This window comes from Tenebrio molitor, chromosome X, assembly GCF_963966145.1.
Source record: "Tenebrio molitor chromosome X, icTenMoli1.1, whole genome shotgun sequence".
Classification (NCBI taxonomy): domain Eukaryota; kingdom Metazoa; phylum Arthropoda; class Insecta; order Coleoptera; family Tenebrionidae; genus Tenebrio; species Tenebrio molitor.
In genome coordinates, this window is record NC_091055.1 from 4,099,542 (window position 1) to 4,120,724 (window position 21,183).

The following is a 21,183-nucleotide window of genomic DNA, read 5'->3' on the forward strand; positions in this document are numbered from 1 at the left end:
TGAAAGGCCTAAAAGGAAATCCTGTGTCCACAAAGTGGAAAATTTTATTTAAAAAACCCTGTAATGCTTCTCCTTCAGGCGACGAATGGTAAAGATGCAATAAAAAAAGTAACTACAAAAACAGAGTGGAACCTGCAAAAATGCCTTGTCAAAGGTGGAGAGAGAGAATCCACATAAATTTTGAATGTTCTGAGATTAAAGAGATAACATTAATTTGCTATTTAATAATTGTACTTATGACAACGCGTTATTTTTATACCAGATATCGTTGAATATCTTTTTATCAAATTTATTTATTTTTACTGTTGCACTTCTGCCCTACTTCTATTAAGAAATTTAGAAGCTTTGTATTCAAATATCTTCCATTGTGTAACAGGAGATAATAAAACCTACTTAGTTTTAATTGCTACTCACAATTTGTAGCAAAAATTCACTGAAAGCATATCTTGTGAATTAATAACACTCGAACATCTGATATCTCGACGTGTTTATCTTAAAACAACACAAAACTAGGTTGCAATATCGGAGATGTGTTACACAAAAATGAAAATTGAAAACATCTTGTAATTTAGACGTAACGTGTAAATTTGTACGCCAAAACTGGCCATTTGACTTTAACCTCTTTATGGCTTCATTAATATGCGCTGCAAATGTCAATGATGTGTCAATGTGAAGTGAGAATCGTAAATATCTCTGAAAAAGATCACCGACATCGCAGTCGAGAGATTTTGAAAAACGAGGAAAAGCAGAGGACCGCGAGGTCGCACTTGCAGAACGCCGCACTGGTTCTACTCTAGCGGCGCACTTTATCTGCACAAAATCTAGACCGGATGGTTATTTTTGAAGAATGTTGCAATTTAGCAGGCGGTGTGTGTTGCAATTTCGCGTTGCCGATCGAAAATAATAAAACTGAAACATTTGAATCTCTCTAATTTAGCGGAGGCTGAAAAACAAATTATTTCCCCGACTCACAAAGGTTGTTTAATGCTTTGATAAAAGATTCAAATTAGTTAATTAAAATTATATGAACCTTTGAACTTTTCGCATTTCTTTCAAGTGTTGTTTTTTTTTTGTGTTTTGAAACAGAGTGTCGGTGTCCCGCGTTCAGGCCCGGCTAAATAAAGGGTGAATCAATGAGTCCATGGCAACCGATTTGAAGGCTGAAGTGGGATATTTTTCAGGACATTCCGCCAATTAGTACATACTTTCATTTTTTAGCATTAACCTAAAAATCGAATTAGAAAAAACGGCAAATGTACACCACTTGTGAGACTGATGCAAGAGGCAAACACGCCGATACTTGAAGGTAAAATATTTTTATTTATGAGTCTAGTGAGGTGTCCTACTTTTGTACAAAACTTAATAATAGAGGTAAATATTTGGAGAATTTAGCGGACGGTTTTTACAACGACACACCAGACCCTCGCGTTGACACACTCAACAAGAACTAATTCAAACAATAATGGATTATTGAGGTGGTTAAAACGGGTCAAATATTGACAAGTCTCGTGAAACAAATACAAACAGTTACAGTTGTACTGAAATTTTCATGATTCGTCGGCACAGAGCTTGTTTGTGGAACAAGTGAATTTTCGATATTTTCGTCCCTCTTCGGTCTCACATGGTGACCTTTCAATCCAGATACGTCTGTTTACACAAGAAGTGGAACCAAATCTGGTAATCTTCTCGCCACAAATACACATTTCTGCTCTATATTTGGACCTTTGCTAAAAAGCTGTTGATCTCGGCTAGGTTAAACATCTGCTTGTGAGACGACCTGACCCAATTTTACGACTATTATTGTTTACAATACCGCGATTATCAACATTTAATCGTACCCCCACCCTTTCGACCCAAGCCACTTACCTAAATCCCCATTAAAAACAATAAACAGGACGTTTCCAGAGAAATGTAAAAATAGTATCGCCGCAAAAATTCCGCTCCCCTCTATCGACTCCTCGTAAACAACTGTTACGTTAAAATCAATGATGCTCCTTCGCTATGACAAATGATATATTTAATTGTAAAAACCGTATGAATGACTTCTTCGGATTACGTGTTTGCAAATGGGAACGCCCGAATTGCAACATATTCTTCAACAACAACGAAATCGCCGATTTAACTGCGATCAAATCAAAATAAATGAGTGTCCCAAACACGCACCTACATAAAATTACTCCCAAATGATTAATACTGTACTTTCACATTTTTATTCTTGGTCCTTTCCTACGCTCAATCGCGAATTCAACAGCATGTAGGTACCGTTCTTTGTGTCAAGGATAATCTGGACAATTTTACGTACCATGAAAAAATTATGTTACATATGCACAAAAAATTCAATGGCACGATGTAGTAGTAACTGGTATTTATCGTCATTATCAATAATGGTGACTTTCAAGAGAGACTTGATTTGAGGAAATTCTAATGACTTTGGGAAGTCGAGGGATAAGAGAGATGTGATGGTGCATTTTGTTTTTGTTTTTTTTTTGTGTGGTCACAAGCGTGACTTTTATTATTAGGTGGTTACCTCATCGGCGTAGTGTACTTCGGGTATGCCGTACTTGTTGCTGAAATCTTGAAGAGAGTGCAGTGGCCCCATCCAGATTGCATAACTCTTGGGGAAATGGGGTACGAATAAATGAGTCCTTCCTGTGGCAACTTCTATGGCACCGAAACAACCAGGTTCGATAGCTCCGAACGCCCACATGAAATAAGATTCCTACAAGAAAATCAATGGTTTTACATCAATAAAACGAGCCATAAAGCGTGTTATTAATTTAAAATGAAAATAAACAAGATAAGGACAAAGTAAATAAAGCACATGTAATACAGGATATGGTTCGACGAGCGGTTGAACTGTCACGCTTTCGTGAAATCTTTTCAAGTATTTGTTTACAACAACAAGACAAAACGTTGAAAACAGAGTTCCAGCTAAGGAGTCGTGTGAAAGTTCACTTGATGAAAATAATGTCAGATGTTAGTCATCGTTGGAACACAACTCCCATTGTTGTTGTTGCACAACGTTACGGATTACCCTTCCACATTCGATCAGTTCCAAATAGCGCCCAACTTCTTAGAGAAGGTCGCGAGTTGCGGAGGAAAGGTCAGCATGTAGCCTCAAATAGCGTACACACACATAAACCACCTTGACGATAATTCAGCCCAAATAACAAATGTCACTTGTCGGGTGGCAAAGGTCATCAATCGGGCCTCAATGTGTAACATTTGAAACTACATTGCACCGCAAACAAAATCAGGACGTTTAATGTCGATAATAATCGGAATTTGGTGGCATTGCATGTACTGTTCTTCGAGTGTTTGGGTGTGTAACCCACTTTAGCCACGGTCAATGCTCGCAATCTGCTGACGTTTACGTTTGCCAAAAAGAAAGGCTTTGTAAAGTAGAAAGTTGCAGAATTGGGCAACGTTCACACAAATAATTAACAAGTCTAGCTATTTCGCAAATTCAAATAATGTTTACATGCAGCCGACACAATACAATGAACTTTGTATTGTTTATTGCGATTTTTAGCGTTTTCATTAATCCAATTGTAAACAAGCGACGAATAAAATTTATTTCGTTATGGCGAAATGATTCGATTAAAAGACACTTGAAAATTTAATGCGACCGGAAAATTGAGTTAAGGTCTGAATTTTAAATCGCAACTCCCGGTAGAAGGTTTCGGAGGAGAAGTCTCAAAAAAAAAAACCCAAGGAAAGCCGATCTAAGGAGTTAATTAAATGACAAAATGGACGGTCACCGAAACAGACAATGGAGACGCTTAATTTAGATTTGAATTAATGAATTGTGACGGAAGCAAGGAATTCCGACAAATACCGAGAGGAATGAGATACAGCTACGTGTTTAAAATTTGACGCAAGTCTTAATCAAATCGTCTCCTAGAGTCGCATCATCGGAATTATGTTGATTGAAGCCAACAATAAACAAAATTTTATTTAACAAGCCGAATAACCTTTAGACGAATATTATTCAAGGCGGAATTGAGCGCGACTACAAAGCTTTTTGCTGAAAGCTTGCTGAAGTTGAAACAGGGTAGGTGTACTTGTCAAGTGCCCACACGGAAAATCGAAAACAGGTCAACCATCACAAATCAATAATTAATCCCCTGATTGGAGCTTATTAACGACGTCCCAACAAAATCCTCCGTTTCCGAATCAAGCAACGACACCGTTTCAGGAAGAATAATCAAATCATTACGTCACTACCGACAAGAATTCTGCACGGTTAATATTTATATAATAACAATGGGCCGCTTTTTATTCACTTCTTAAGTCAATTTCCGCTTCAATTATCGCGAGGAAATTCAAAGACGAGACCGAAATGGTTGTTCCAGGAAGCCCTCCTGACGACACAAAGAACCTCCATTCTTACGTATTCTTCTTACGGTCGTCTCCATGTGACCGCACGATCGACAACATTAGCTACTTATAAATAAGCTGGAATCAATTGGGTCTTATGCGTTATATCAAAAACGTCGATAACTTGCAAACGACGTCAACAAGACCACATTCAAAGGAGCATTGTTGCTAAAATGTTTTGGTCCAAAGGTCATGTTGTCGCAGTTGTGCAAAAACGCCAGTCGGATTAGGCCCGAAATAATATTTGAACAAATTGTTGCAATATAAATTATTTTGTCTGATAACCTCTGTACACGAATATTGCAACTTACGAAAAACTGATAAAGGAAAATCAGTGGAAATTGCGACTATTTTATCGTTTAATGATTTTTATTACATGTTATCATTTTATTATTCGATACGTTTTCCGACGTTTTGGTGGAAATATGCGGAACATTTGGACCGTGTATTTAAAATTATTTGTTATTATACGCATTATCTTTTAAAAACAACAATTTCAAACAACCTTGTTTGCGATCCTTGCATCAGTGTAATGTAATTGTCTGAAACCCTCAATTAAAGAGAGTGAATTATTGGAGGGACGCAGGAACCAATGCAGGTCGCAGTTACAGGTTTAAACATGTCAAATCGGTCGCCATTTGGAAGATTTGCATGTTGCCATTATGTAGAAATATTACTCATACAACCGGTGTAATAAATACAGTGGGAGTAATTGTTAAACACATGAGCCAAGTCGTGGCTTATCTGCGTAACCTAATTAATAATCACTATAAATTGTAATTTCGAGTCAAAGTTAATAAATCCATCTAGAACAATTTGTTATTGATCATTGATCAACCATCATTCATTTTCGTACAACGCACCACAACTGGAACATAAAAACATCTAATAACATATTATTCACTAGTTATTAATAATTGTTTTAAAAATTCGACATCAATAAGACATCAAATACATAATTACAAAAAAAGTACATTCTGCGATTTACTCATGTTTTAATCTATAGAAAATCCAACTGTATTTTTTTTTGGTTGTTGATTAATTTCTCTCGAAAATCAATGTGGCTTTGACGTAGTTGTACTAATTTTTTTTTTAATATCAAAACAAGTTAAAACTGAAAATTGTCTTTTTTGTTTGAACAAGAATAATTAAAAATTGAGAAAAACATGTTATTATTATTTTTTTCCTTGAAGTTATTAAAATCATTTTAATTTACAATCGTTCCTTGTTTACAAACTTGAAACAAAGGCACGAAGATCTTTGCATATCAAAATACTTTCGTCAAAAAAATTCATTAAAAAGAAGTAAAAGAGGAAAATGTTTAAATGTTTACCAAGAGATTTTTTATTTTGTTCTTTACTAATAAACTTCATTTTGAGTGTACAATGATTTATAGGTCTGGACTGGCAACTTGGATAAAAGAATCATGTAAAAATGTGGTAAAATAAAATAAAATAAAATAAAAAGATTCTCCAAAAGTGTTTTTATTTTTAATCGCCTTACAAATAATGACAAGCATTTGTTGAAAAATGCAAAAATATAAGTATTTGTGAGTCGAGTCGGTCCTCGATCCTGTTATTGTTATTATTGTCGAAAACCACAGACGTAAACAAATTATCTACACCATTTTTATGCTGGCAGCAAACATCATCCGTTCTTGTTTTGGAACAGTTTCGGTGTAATCTTTGGTAAGAAAAATACGCCAGAACCTTGAACTGCACGGAGGCTTCCGTCAAAAATCAACACAAGAAAATGGGCGAGACAATTTGACAAGAAACGCGGAACTCGGAGGCAAATTCAATGGAAAAAACGAAGTTAAGGTCACTTCGGTTGAAACTGAAATTGTATTAAACCTGTTCAACAATGTGTCCGTGTGCGGTCTTTTTCGACGTCGCGTCCGCATTCTGTCTGCACCCAAGCTTAGTCATCCAGAAGTCCAAACCGACCAAGAGCTTAGAACACCTCGATGGACACAATGCAAAGGTCACAGCGTCAATAATCCAACAGACTGTGCGGCGAACTGTGCACAATCTTGAGACACGCTTGCGTCAAATCATCGAGAAAATACATTATCCTTATTGAGTTTCCAATCGTACTTTTCCGATAATAAAAAATTGCTGCGAAACCAATATGGAAAGTTCATTGGCCACCGGCGGCTCGAAGGCACCCACACGAAAAGTATCTCCCAGACCCCTGCAGCCTTCGATCGGTGATAATTTTACATTTCCCCTCGAGTGGAAATTTGCCAAAAATCGATCAAAACGTGACTTTATAAATAAGAATTGTTGTGACTAGTACTTAAATAAAAAAGTGTATCGTCAACTTGACCATGAAAACCGCATCGAAATAGATAAAGGAGCAGCGTATTAAAATACAGTTATCAAATCCGAGCTGCAACACAATAGTACACCGAATCTATTTGTTATCCGATAAATCCGACCCACTCGGTTAAACGATAATTACGTTACAGAAAATGCGTGAAATGACTTGCATTCAAGGTCACAATTTTCAACTCACCTGACGAAACACGTTGTAAGTGGTGTCCGTGTCGTAAAAAGGGACCTCGTTGCCTCCTTGAAGGACTATTACGGCGTTTCCGGGACTCTTCGGAAGGACTCGCTCAACGAGACGCCGTCTGTTCAAAGCGAACAACTCCAGGGGGATCTCCAAGGTTCCAGGACCCATCCACAATTTCCCGCTGAAAATGAAGCGAAAACTTTCATCAATCCACATTTTGTCCGTTCGTTTCGTGTCAACTGACAGTCTGACGGCTGCATTCCACACTCTTTTTTCCTAATCTCGACAAATAAATTTGAACAAAATTACCGTTACTCGCTTAAAGTGTGAGTAATAGTTTAATAAAGGCAAGACAACAACAAAAGAAACCAAAAACGTGTTTCGAAATGACAAAAAATTAATTACCATTTCAAATGGGACTAAGTTCAACGAATTCTAATTCATGTTTCAAGAATCGATGTATTTTTGCAATTGACTCATTAAGCAACTGCTGTGGAATTTTTTGACGGTTAGCTGTCTGCGGTCCCGAGGGGAGCAAATTGACCCAAATGACCAAATGCAAATCTGCTGAAGAATGTTTAATGCAAACAACAACGCTGCAGCTTCTGAGCTATAGGTATAATAAAATTTGGACATTTTGGTAGTTTTCTAGATGTTTGAATGTTTCGAAACACGACAGTATTTTTTGTTAAAGCTTGGCCTTTTCTTGTCTGTTGGATTGGAGTGGGATAGAAATGTGGTTTTATACCGTCGTATTTTTCGTTGTAACAGAGCACATGTCCTAATTCCAAGACGTTCTACGCCACTGAAGGAAAAGCCAGCATAAATTATCTATTGATCGAGGTTAAGGCTGATTAAGAGGGAATTTTAGATAAATCCGGAAACCCGAACGTCAATCGATAGTGTAAGATCGATGATCTCAAGTTTACCTTCGTCTAATTCAAGAGTAACAGTCGCATTTTTGAAAGTTGTAAATGTGCAAAATGCGCAAAACATTTGCTTCAACGGATAGATAATTGTTATGGCCGGGGTAATTGACCAAGTGAGGGCCAAGTGTTTGTTGCTGGAAAACAACATCGGAGACGAAAAAGACGTTGCTCCGTCCTTGGCAATGTTCGTTGTTTGTTTATTATTAATTCTATGGTGAATCATGTTTTTTCCTGTCGAAAAACTCGACTGCGCTCAAAACTAATCGCGATGTGTTTACATTCCACCACAACAGAGTCTGACCTATTCGACTTGATTACAAAAAAAAAGTCAAAATAAAAATGCCAAATCCTGACAAATCAAAAAGAGAGGGGACTAGCGGCGAGAGACGCGACGAAAAGAGAGAGGAAATATATTTATGTCCAAGTCACCGAACTGAATAATGGCGCGAACAAGGAAGAAGGAACAGGTGGATGAACTCCATTCGACCAATGCAGACCTGGAAAAGTGCGACTTTTACTGTTTACGTCGACCAAAAATCGCCATTGCCAAAGTGACGCCTAATTGCACGCCAGTCTAATCCTCCAACTCGATTTGGTCGGTTAGCGCTTCGAAAAACGAAAATAAATCTCGGAAAAATCACCCGATGTGAACGACCCAATATACAAGCGACCGAAATAACCTAACCCCGTTTACAATCGAAAAATCAGCACAGGACATCGAACAATTTTTTGTGGCGTTGACGTAATCAGGCCAACTTTCAAGTTCAAAATTCTATACTCGTCTCCCGATAGAAGGCGACTTCAGAACGGCGAATCGTTAACTATCCTCACAGCGATGAAACTGCAAAAACGTGCGTCAAAAATACGCGACACGGGGACAGCGCCGAGAGTGGTGATGGTGACCACCCTTGTGCAAGATTAATTTTGCGCCCCTCCAAACGAGTTGAAAGCTTGTTTTTTTTTAAGAAAAGGCCACGTTCAAATGTTTTAATCGTATGAAAACTCAAGTAAAAGGAATTCAATAAGTTGTTATTTACAAAACGGTTTAGATTATTATTAAGGACAACCGAAAATACAACGATTAAGATGGCTGGGGCATGTAGAAAGACCACCGGAAAATAGACTCCTAAGACAAGCCATATACAGAAGAAGAGACGACGGACAGGAAAAGAGAGGGAGACCAAAGAAGAAATGGTTAGAGGAAGCCGAGGAAAATTTGCATAGGATCGAGTGTGACTCAGTGAGAACAAAGCCAAAGAATAGAACTATTTAGAAAATTTGAAATAGTTTATTTAATCTGCAAGTCTAATGTCCGAGGACCATCAGGTGTAGGAGTGAAATGTAACACAATATAAAATAACACAGTGTAATATACAGGGTGTTTCTGAAATAGGTGCATTAATTTTAACTGGTAATAAAACTCGTCAAAAGGAACAACTTTTCTATTTACCATTTTGCCGAAAAACGATGTTTAATTCCAAAAAAAAATTGGAGAAATTTTTCACTAAAATAGCTCTACGCCACTAAATACTGCAATGACTAATTGAGATAAGCACTAATATGAAAAAAACGTCAATTTTCATCCAGAAAACGTGTTTTAACGCCGAAATCGAAATTCAAACAAATCTACCCGTATAGCAAAAAATCCACTTCATAAGAATCTGGTTGTTTCACGTTTTTAGGTAGCTTAGTTTTGGAGATACGAACGGTTTTAGGAAAATCTTTCCTACTTTTTTAAGTCATTACGCAACGTTTTTCGCCAAAATGACAGAGAGAAAAGTTATTCCTTTTGATATGTTCTATTACCAGTTAAAATTAATGCACTTGTTTCAGAAACACCCTGTAGTGCCCTATGACATTTCCCGTATCGTTTTCAAGAATTTTTATCCTCTGCCAATCGTCTTTCCTCCTTCCACAGGATTCTTCGTTTTTCGGCTTTTTGCCGCAGTTGGTCCTGTGGGCGTCCCACTTTATTCCTTCCCTGCGCTCTGGTTTCGTAAATTTTTCTTGTAAGTCTTTCTTCCTTCATCTTCCGTCATCATCCTTCATTCTATCGGTTTTATTTAATTCTGATACTAACTGTCTTGTTTCTTATCTTGTCTCTTCTTGTGATCACTTTTATTCTTCATAGAAATATCATTTCAGTGGCTACAATTTTACTTTTATTATTTTTTGTTAGAGTCGAAGATTCACTGCCGTTGATCTTTGGTATCTCTTTCTTCCCCAGAAACGTGGTTCTTTGGGAGTTGTATAGCCTACCAGCTTTTTCAATGTTTTAGTTAATTTCCTTATCTATTTTTCCAGATTCTTCTATGATTGTGCCTAAGTAGTTTGTAACCTGTTCTAATACTCGTGCTTGGATACCAATTCTGTTTCTTTTCTTTTTTTTTTCTTGTCGTCATTTCTTTAAATGACAACCTCCATTTTTTTGCAAATTTGGATAGATTATCAAAATCTGATTCCGTGAATGATTCTTGCACTTATAGTTTCTAGGATGTAGCTTTTTAAGGTCAGTGAAATTCAAATTTTATACCGAAATTTACACAAAAAATTCTCTACATGGTTGAATTTTGATATTTTCATGTCAGCAAAGTAATTCCGACACCAACAAACGAAAATTAAAAAAAAAAAAACAAAAGGACGTCTTTATAGACGATGTTTCAAACTAAAAAAAAAAAATTCTTACAACCAAAACAATCAGAATAATAATGTTTTCGCTAATAGTTTTTTGAAGTCAGAACGAACATTTTGAAGATGGCCCTTATTTTGTCCTAGATTTTTGCTTTAAAGGGTGAAATCACCCCCTGAAAATCGAGTTTTTTAAATTTTCATTTTATACCTTGAAAACGAAAAGATTTCACTCTTTAAATATATCTTGAAGCATCTAGGTTTATAATCTTTATTGAACTCCCAAATAAAAATAAAAAACCTGCCTAAATTCCGTCCTTCCTCGTCGATGCACAAATTCTTGTATCGTATGATCTGCATTTAAATATTAAAATTGTGATTTTATAAGGGCAACCCCTGGGCCCCCCTATGCGGGGCACACCTGTTTGGCGCCGCTTTGAGTGAAACCGACGTTAACCGATTTTCTATTCCTGCGTTCCGATTCTCCTAATTACGAAAATTATCGACGAATCGAGTCATATTTGTAGTTACGTAATGAACGAAACTCTAATAAAGTAATAAACGTGTTCGGCGGCGACGTGTTGGTTCAACTGTTAGCGATATCGAATGAACACTTCCAATATTCGCATGTACGTTTTTTGTTTACGGTCGAGATAACAAATAATCTGTTTCGATCAGTTCTGGCATGTGGCAAGGCCGTCTTCGCTCTGTTTATTTTTCTTTTCGCGCTTTGACTAGTGTCACTAGCCAATTGATTGTCAATTCGGAAAAGAAAAAATCTGGATGGCTGACCACGCAGCCCCCTCAAGTCTGCCTCGAAACTTCTGTAGACGCCCGTGACTCGCATAAAATTATCATTCATTAGTGGTGCCAATGACAGCACTTGCATAACGTGCTGTTTCCTGGACGAAATGAGTCGAGAAAAATCCGGCGCGAAGGACCAGAACTGTATCGCGATTAGTTCATTTTCCGGCGATTGTGGTTAACTCGTTAGGGTCTAGATTTTGGATTCCATATCTCAGCTGGATCCGCCACGTGTCATGTAGTAGTTATTAAACAGATCTGCAGATGCCGTGCTTACCAAATTAGACAAAACGTGCCTAATGAAGCCCTTTGTCTGGTGAATTATTCACTAGCCTGGAGTATGCTCATCTGTCGCCATTCAAAAATTTACAACATATCATGGACCTCTCAGGACCATAATTGCCTCCTAGATCCTTTAATTATCATTTTCTTGCTCAAGGTAAGAAAAGCTAAAATATTATATGTACGCTCCCTGTTACACAAAACTGATATTTCCATTACATATCTTATCAACGGAAGCGACAACACTTATTTTTTCTTCTGCGGTCTTCCTCCAAATCCAGGAAATCAGATAAACTTCGGCCTTCATATCTTAGCACTGGTGTTACACAAAATTGAACTAATTCAGATGTATGTATAAAAAAATATGCTAATTTGTAACGATATATATGGAGGATCATAATTTGACATCATAAATTTTAATTTGAAACACTTTAAATAAATATTACGTCTATAATTGCTTATTAACATTAATTTACTGTTACATTAAAAAAAAAAACAAATTTTGCGTAAATATCAACGTCACAGTGCAACGTAACTCGCAGTTCGACGCATTTAATTAAAACTAATTACAATATGTTGTTTCCGTTCAAATATCTCACACCATGAAAATACGTAAATTTGTGGGTAACGTGGTGCTTTTGGAATTCTAAAAAAATTACTGTATTTGTATTAAGGGGAGACATTTTTTTTTTTGGAAAAATTCGAGATTTTGAGAAGGAAATCTCGAGTGGATTTTTTAAATGTTGTGGTATTTTGAGAGAGAGGAGGAGGACAGAGAGAAAATTGTGTGGTCAGTCGCATTTTTTGGATTGTCAAAAAATATCCAAATGACGTTTAACCTCGTTTAAATGTTTTTATTTTGGCAACAACACAAAGAAACAACGTTTAAAGAAGTTCTGAAAAATATGTATTTAGACAAGTTCGAAATAAAAATTATAAGAGGAGCTGACGTGGAGGACCGTGTTTTGGAAGTAAGAACAGTAGTAGGAAATTAATGATTGGTCCGGATTAATAATAGAAAATGTCAAAGATGCTTGTTTTTTAACTTATTTGCTATTTTTAACGGGTCAGAGGCGTTTGCGAAATCGAAAATCACGTGTTTATTATTTTTACGAGTAATAGTCGATGGGATATTTTATTTATTTTAAAACCAGTATTTTGGGCCGAGTGATGTGGTCGTCCTTCAACTTATTAGAGAATATGGAGTTGGGTCGAGAGAAAAAATTCTACTTTCTAAAAATCCAAATAAATCGAAAACAAAATGATTATTTTTAGATTTGGAAACAAAAAATCGAATCGATCCAACGTTCGTTGACGCTGAGATTCATCAAGGTTGTTTGGATTATTTCTAAACGGAGCAGTCGCTGGAAGCGAGGATTCTTACAAAAGACAAAATATAAACAAGATGACGGAGAGAAATACGATAATGAACGGATTTAGGCCATTTCAAAATTACATTGTCTTGCCAAAAGTATATTTAAAACCAGACCATTACATAAGTGAAATTAAATCTCATTTAGAACAGCTAAGTAGCACATTGTCAAATGTATTTTCTCCGAGCGACTCCCAGGCATGTGTGCAATCGCAGATTTGACGTATCGCCCCACATATTAATAAAATGGCAATAAAAATAGTGTAAATAACGGTGCGCGCGCCAGACCAGTTGGCGTCGAAGCTGGCGCTGCGCTAATGGCGCGCCATTAATTGTGCCCTTCGGTGTACCCCCGGTGACACATTTTCTGACAAATCGATGCGGCACGTCGGAAAATGGTTGAACGACCTTTGCCACAGGGGCAAGAAAAAATATCCAAAGAGAAACACCCGCTATATATAATCGGAATCCCGATGCGGCATGCCGTCGGTTATATAAAGCGTGTTCGGTCGACAGGTCGAAAAATTTCGAGTCACGTGACTGGCGGTGACGTTTCCAGCCGCGTTAAATAACCATCCGCGTTATGTGAATAATAATTCTATAGTCATGACATGAGAGTCGACGAACCGTGAATGCCTTCTAGACGGTAAACGTCCGCCATTGGGAGCCAACTCACCGTTCACTTTATTTCCCACATGCAAACAAAAAAAAATTCACCTAGCGAGACGGTGAAACTGTGCACCGACTCTGTCTTTCCTCACGTAAACAAATCCGACCTCTTAATCTATATATGTATACACAAAAGACAACTGTCAAAATGACAGGGCGAAAATACTACAGTATTTTTGAAATTCTTCAAAGTTCAAAAACTATTGTCAACATTCGATTCGCAGGAAACGGAGTGGTTAAATGTCAAGCTCTTTACGTTCGATCAAGATTGTGGTCTGCCGTGGATGCCAAAAATGCGAACAATTTTTTACTTCGACCAGGAAAAGATACGACAAGTGCGATTACCACAAAGAACATAGTGAAAGCAGAAAGTTACATATTTTGTCAACGATTCGAGACTGTTTTTTACAAGTGACAACTAAATCTGTCATCAACGTCCCTCCGTCCTCTATGGTTTCAATTAATAAACACTGCCATTATTCAATTGGCGGTTAGCGTTTAAGCCGCCATCGAGGAAGTTCCACTCTATAATTCAGCCTGTTAGGCTTACATCGTGCCGATTTTAGTTTATAAGGAACTGGGGTATGTCCGGAAAACATGAACTGCAACCTGTCTGAAGCAAAAGCACTATCAAAATCTTTGCAGAAAATAATACTTTGCTACAGATGTGTACACGTTACATGTTGCTGACTGGTTCCTTTCAAGACTAATTGCATCAGCGTGGTCTTGTGGGTGCACTTATATGTAATTAGCTAGCGTCAGAAACTGACAAGCTAATTTACAAAATAATTCATAAGCAGTACTAGCTCCGAACGCACTCCTACCATCATCTTAAGTGACAATTAAGTCTCCACTGATTCAAATAACGGTGGCATTGTTTTTGAAGTGTTATCCATCACATAAAATGGAAAAAAAAATAGGACATATAGTCGTTCAAGAACTCTAACGTTATATTGCGCTTTAAGTTCAATACTGAGAGGGTTGTCATTTTTTGACACCTCGTAGCCGAGTCAAAGCCAGATAACTCTGTTCACGTCCACTACCTGCTTCTGTGTTAGGTTAACCTTTTAACGATAGGGAGTGCAGTATAACTTTAGAATTCTGGGGCGACTATACCATGACAAATAAAATTGCCCCCGATTGTCAATAGCCAAAGTGAAATAAAGTGAAAAGTCAAGAACTAACGAACTGACCAGTCTGCATCCTACGCTTTGTCGTGAGCAAACCAGCAAAATATTTGGGTGTTTGGAAGTCCCGATTACATAAACCGAGTCAACAGACTTGCAATAGTTACCCACACATCGACCCGAACAGAAAACAAAAGGACACTCGACAGAAAAAAAATGGTGGGAAGTCTGAAAAAGTTACATCCCCTTAATTTGTTACGAACACATTCCGGAATTTTGTACTTTTAATGAATCCACTTCGTTATTTGTACACTTGATAAAAACTTCCTCGGCTCGAATTCTGTGACCACAACCGCAACCTGGGCTTTCCGAAAACTTCAACGCGATGTTACCGGTGTTACGTCTGAAACTCTATTCCTGGTTTTTAATGTTTACAAACGTATAATTTATTTAATAGTTGCACGTTTGGAAACAATGACAGGTGAACAAGAGCAACGTAAAAACATGTGCCGTAACAATAGATACTAAAAACAAGGAAACCAGAAGAAAAAACGTTTACCACATTAAATTACACTAGAACAATGAGGTTGTAATTGTTGTAATGTTGTGTTTTTAATGTTGGCGTTTCTGCGTTTGACATGTAGAATTTCTCCGGAGAAAGGGGGAGTTACAAATTATTATTATCATTATTATTATGTAGACTGTCAACAAGTGTAAACACACATTAATAAAAAAGATGGAAGAAAGGTAAATGGTAAATACAGATATTAGTAGGACTTTGTTTTATTTAAATCAACACGGAAAGAAAAACTGGAGTTTTATACCGGGTGACTGACGAAAAACCTTTAAAGCTTAATTTTTATGCGATTTGAATAAATGAAATAATTTTGAAAACACTTCCATACCAACTAAATTAATATTTTCTGTTGCATCCAGTTTTTGACAGATAAACATCAACTTGTTTTTTTTTTTTAATTAATTATTACAGAGATTTTTTTCTAGAAGATGTTGACAGTCTCTGGAACAGCAGGGAGGCAATTTTGAGCAACTAGCACAGATTATTTTATTTTTTTATAAATTTGGTTATTTGATTTTAATTTTTTTTTTTCAACTAAAACAGATTTTTGTTTATTTTTTAATGTACGGGCATTCAGAAGAAAATTCTCTATAAGAACGAATAAAAATTTGTGATTTGAAAAAAAAGTTGACTATCGTCTGTCAAAAAATACTTAGATGTCGAAAAAATATCGAATCAGATACTCGAAGTGTTTTTCAAACTATGTACTTCACTTGATGTGTCATTTAAAATCAAATCGAATAAAAAATACGCAAGATACAGCGTCAAAGATTTTTCGTCGGTCACCCGGTATATAATTTGAATAAGTTAGAACTAAAAGAGATAAACTTGATATTTTCATTATCTGTAGGAGTAGAGATCGAGTCAGTTCTTGATATTTTGGTTTTCAGAGATTTCCAAAGAAGTTATTAGAAAAAATTGTTCAGAATCCAATTTTAACCCCCTGTTCCTGTTTGTGTTCCAATATTTGTTTCAATTTTTACTTAATAAAGAATAAATAAGTAGTGATTTTTTTTATTTGTTTGTTTATTTGTGCGAATTTTGCATTTAAACGGAAATCTAAGGGTGTCTTCATCTTAACTGCAACACACTGTATTAATTTGATTTATTAAAAAGTTGTGACAGAAATTTTAGAGCAAAATATTTCTTTCTACTTTCCAGCGTTGGAAGTAGAGCCTTCTGCAGGAAAATATTATGTGAGAAGCTTCTCTTTTGGGTAGTAGCTACTATTAAAGTAAATAAAGTAATAAAGTAAATATTTAGCAAATTGTCGTTGAACTTTTCGACGGTGGAAATAGGTATCTGATATGTTAGGGACCATACAATATTTGCATATTCAAATCTTCTAACTATAAGCTAAAAAATGAATGAAAAATAAACCGGAAAAATGTCATTCGAGCAAAGACACATAAAAGTTCTATTTGGGTAAACGAAGAAGATCAAAATTCGGTAAAGGATTTGTAAACTTATGATTACTCCCTTCTTTTAATTGGTTTAGCAGAACCCATTAGTTTGTCGTCCAAGAACTCTAAGGTTATATTGCAAGCCCTATCGTTAAAAGATTAACTAGCGTAACAAAGCATCAGGTACTGCTAGGAGGGTCCAGGTAGTCTCTGGACTAAATGGTACTTTTCTTAGTAGTTAGTACAAAATGCCAAATAATAATCTTCTCATTATTGAAGTTAAAGTGTCATTACTCATTACTATAACATTAGAGTTCTTGGACGGCTATAGTAAGAATTTGTCTACCTAGAAGTGTATTAATTTCTTACGAATTTCGAAGATCCATTTTACCAAAACGCAATTTGCAAAAGGCGAAAATTTTCAAAAAAGTAAAAATACCACAGTCTGCAAAATTATTTGTGTGAATGTTTTCGCTCCATTTGCATTTAATCGAGCTATTATCAAGGTGGGGTAGAACAGAGCATGGCATAAATATTTAATGCAGAACTAATTTAGCAGCCTCTGTCTAAGTAGTAAAGCGAACGTAACGTAAGGTTGTCTCTACTTCCTAGAACGTGAGTAAAAACCACAGCGAAGGTTATCATCATGCAACAACCCTCGATGTATAATTTAAATATGTATACATTTCACTTGTGTTTCCACAGTTTGTTTTGCCCTTCCTGACATTTTGTGTATCCCTGTTGTCAGGCTCGTGTACATTGTGTCCCTATTACGTGAGTTAGGTAAATTTTTCTCCCAAATCCGTTTATTTTCCACCTCTCGCCTTACTTTTGATGTCGTTCATTATTCATAACTTTTCCTCCTTTCATTTACTCGGTGATATTTCTTTTGACATTTCCAATTTTCACGGCTTAACTTCGTTATTCGAAATTGAACATTTAAAAATTCCTTTTCTCAGAGAAATTACGAAAAGCATCTATTGTTGCGGCGAACTCTGACGAGATAAAATGAAAATTACTCAGAAACAAGACCAATTAAAAAAGAATCTGTCCAAAGCCGTGGAATAAACAATCTCCTGCAGCAAACTGAAAGACGTCGATGCTTTTAATTCGCTTAAAATTTAAGCTACCTTGTTTTCTTCGATAAAATGTTTCTACAAACAATTAATCAAAACAAATTTCTTAATTGTTTGTTGTTTAGAAGATCAATCAGTGTGGACTGTCTCTGAAATGTATCAGAAGGCTCTCCTTGATTTCCTTTCCTTTCGAGCGTCTCCGCTGGAACCTGACCCTTCATTTATATTGATTTTTGCAGCAGAATATGAAGATAATATTCCTGCTGTTGATACTCAAACTAACTGGAAATTCCTATCACAACCGCGCTTTTCTTTCCCCTTTGACAAAAATTGAAAATTAATACGACGACAAGACACAGTTTATCATATGACTAACAAACATAAACAAAAACAATAGCATTCCTAGGTACATCCACACTGACAAAACAATTTTATCGGGGTAATAAATTCCATTATTTTCTTTTATTGCTGATAATGAGTCGCTAATATTGTGCAACGTGTCTAACATACTGATTCATACTAGGTGACTAAACAAAAAACTATACTGAGCGTCTGCATTCTCCAAATAAATAAAAACAAAATCCCAATTTATCGGGTGCCGTTTAAAATCCCGAACGATGATTAATCAGTTCCTGTTCCTAACACACTTATTTTCCATCGATCCGAGTGAATAATTGATAAATAATTTGTAAACAGTATTGAACTATGGCACGACTGCGACTGCGGTGGCATCGAATAGGTGTATAATTATTCCGTAAATAGCTTTCCTGGAAAAGTTTGTCAACTATTTTAGTATAAATATTGATCGGGAATGCGGCGTTGGTCTAATTTTGTCCGGACACTGTCTGTATTATGAGAAAATGTCAGTTTGATTTGTGTAAACAAGATAATAATTTTAAAGTTGAAAAAAATTTCCTTGAACTCGGTCATGGACCAGTGACATTACGCACTCATTATGAACACACTACCTGTGCCTAAATGAGTGTCTGCACCGGAAACACGTTGCTTTCACGATGCATTATTTATTTTTGTGTGTGGACAAATTCAAAAGGCAAAATTCGAATTTGCCTCAATCGACTCGTCGATCACCGTTACGATTTGATTATCGAACGTCGAACAATGCTCCAGATGCGGTTCACTACTTCCGACATTCTTGAACTGACTTGTATATCCGACTTTCTTCTCGGATAAACAAAACATTAGATAACCACACCGGAAGAGGGGTTTTAAGCGAGAAAACGCATTAAATTAGAACGAATTTCAAACCAGAACCCACCACTCTCAAGAGTCTCAAGAGAAAAACATCACTTTCGCATTGTCGCACGCAAAAGTGGTCGACCGTTTCCAAAAATTCAAACAATCGTCTATGCTATGCGAATTATTTTTCCTCTAAGCGTGGTCGTAACGGACAAATCCAAATTCTTCGACCATCGGTGGCCGAAGATAAGGCCATCCCGACCACGCACCGCTGAACCATGATGTTCCGTGACCCGTGTTTCGACCATATCGGTCAAAATTTATTCTAAATCCATTTGGTCGACGAAAGTTCAGGCATTTAAACAAAATTTGTGCGAGCACCAAAGCAGAACTGGAAAACCGGTGACCTTTCACCTTTCCCGCTCGTAGCCGCTTTAAGACGCCTTATCGACAGAATTCGATTGTCGATTGTCGACTGTCGCAACGTGTTCCGACTTGTACCTGAGGGGTGTTCTCAGGTAGAACGGTTTAGAATGTTTGGGGGTCTCCCATTTTGTTTACATCGTTGGAGTCGCTAACACGAGGAAATGGCTCGAGTGCTTCAATGAATATTAAAGGAAGTCGGTTACGTCATGTCAGCACACAAGACTAAAAACGAAAGCATGAATGACACTGTGAAGTAAAGCTTCGCCCACACTGTACGCCTTATGACTAATGCTTATGTAAATCGGTGCAATTTACATGTTTTCCGCTAAGATAAGAGAACACTTTCGGTTCTTCGCAGAACGACCGTATGAAAATTCGCGATTGAAATTTTCGGTTTGTGCAAATACGGACTTCTCTGTATTTACTTTCTCAAACAAAAACATGTTTACCCTATACCTTATCAAGAAAGGTTCACCCTGTTTGTTTTCGATGGAAACTTGAATGGGAACCCGCCTTAAGAGCGGCGACTCCACAGACCCTTATCATGTGTTATTTGATAGCCAAACTAATCCGATCGATATGGCGCCACTGATAAAACTAATTGCACAACTACCCGCCAAAAACTAAACAAACACAAGAATTTTGCACAAAACTTACTCGGTACGGACGGACATGGCAATTCTTGTTGAGGTGACGACGTAAACACCGACTATATCAAATTACTCTAGTCCAGAGACTAAGTTAAGACCGCTGATATTAAATTGTTATCTAAACTTTTGTAACAATCGAACAATAAATCAACAAAATCCCGGGCACAAAGGTTACACGATTTTATTTACCGTGACAAAAGAGTGAAGCAGCAGAAATGAACAAACGGACACATTGCAATTAACAATTATCTTATTTACTCTAGTATAAATTTTGAAAACAAAGCGATGACGTCTCTTGTGTACAAAACACTTTAAATCGTCATCGTCACATTTTCTCTGATCTAGCGCAATTTGAATTCGTCTTACCACATGCCAAAAGGCCCATAAATTACGAGTTTTTTTAAACTATTTATTTTGCAATTGTCAGTCGATTTTATCATGAAATAGAGAGAAAGTGACGCAATGATGCTAGCATTTGCCAATATTAAATTTATTACATCATTTGAAATTTCTCGTATTTACACACTTGATTTTAATTTTAATTTGTGTTATTGTATCTTTACAAACAATCGAATATTCGTCAAATAAAATTGAGACGGCTTTAATGCAAATAATCTAATAATCTTCGACTAATCTGGTGACTTAACGTTTTTATAGTCGTCAGAATATGTTCCAATTCGAGCCTATAAAAACGTCGGTTTATAGATATCGACATCACATAACATTTCCAATTTTTATCTAAATTGATATTGTCAATTTGTTCACGAGTGTTTGTCCCGTTTACTCGTCAGGTGCCACTCTTCGGCATCAGTTTAACTCGAAGAGAAAGATTTTTGCGTTGGCTTAAAATCGATAACAATTCTACAGAATCGAAAGTTTGAAAATGAAATGTCATGACGCACCGAGAGATAACTTCTCGGTAAAAAATAATTTTGTCCCTAATCATAATATTTTTGTTTATCGGTAGTGGAAATACCATACACTCATGCAAGCTTCTACTGAGAACGTCTTGAGTCACAGAAGACGGCGCCCGAGGGATTAACAATCGACCAATAATCACGGCATAATTTAGAACGGAACAGTTGTATCCAATAAAATTCTACTACTCCAGAAATAGGGATATTCCAAACGACAAAAACGTCAGCG

General features: G+C 36.6%; 1 protein-coding gene across 2 annotated transcripts in view; it reads right to left on the minus strand.

The window, feature by feature from the left end:
• Positions 1–21,183, minus strand: part of LOC138140147 (xaa-Pro dipeptidase-like) — a 30,410-nt gene that overhangs the window by 2,609 nt on the left and 6,618 nt on the right. The window contains exons 1-3 of one of the 2 annotated variants that reach the window (XM_069060918.1): positions 20,045–20,205; positions 6,898–7,078; positions 2,528–2,719 (exon numbers count right to left, since the gene is read on the minus strand). In XM_069060918.1, coding sequence (XP_068917019.1) covers positions 2,528–2,719; positions 6,898–7,078; positions 20,045–20,061 — 390 coding nt within the window. In that variant the 5' untranslated portion in view covers positions 20,062–20,205. Of the gene's footprint in view, positions 1–2,527; positions 2,720–6,897; positions 7,079–20,044; positions 20,206–21,183 lie in introns of those variants that run through there. The other variant, XM_069060919.1, reaches the window with a different exon arrangement.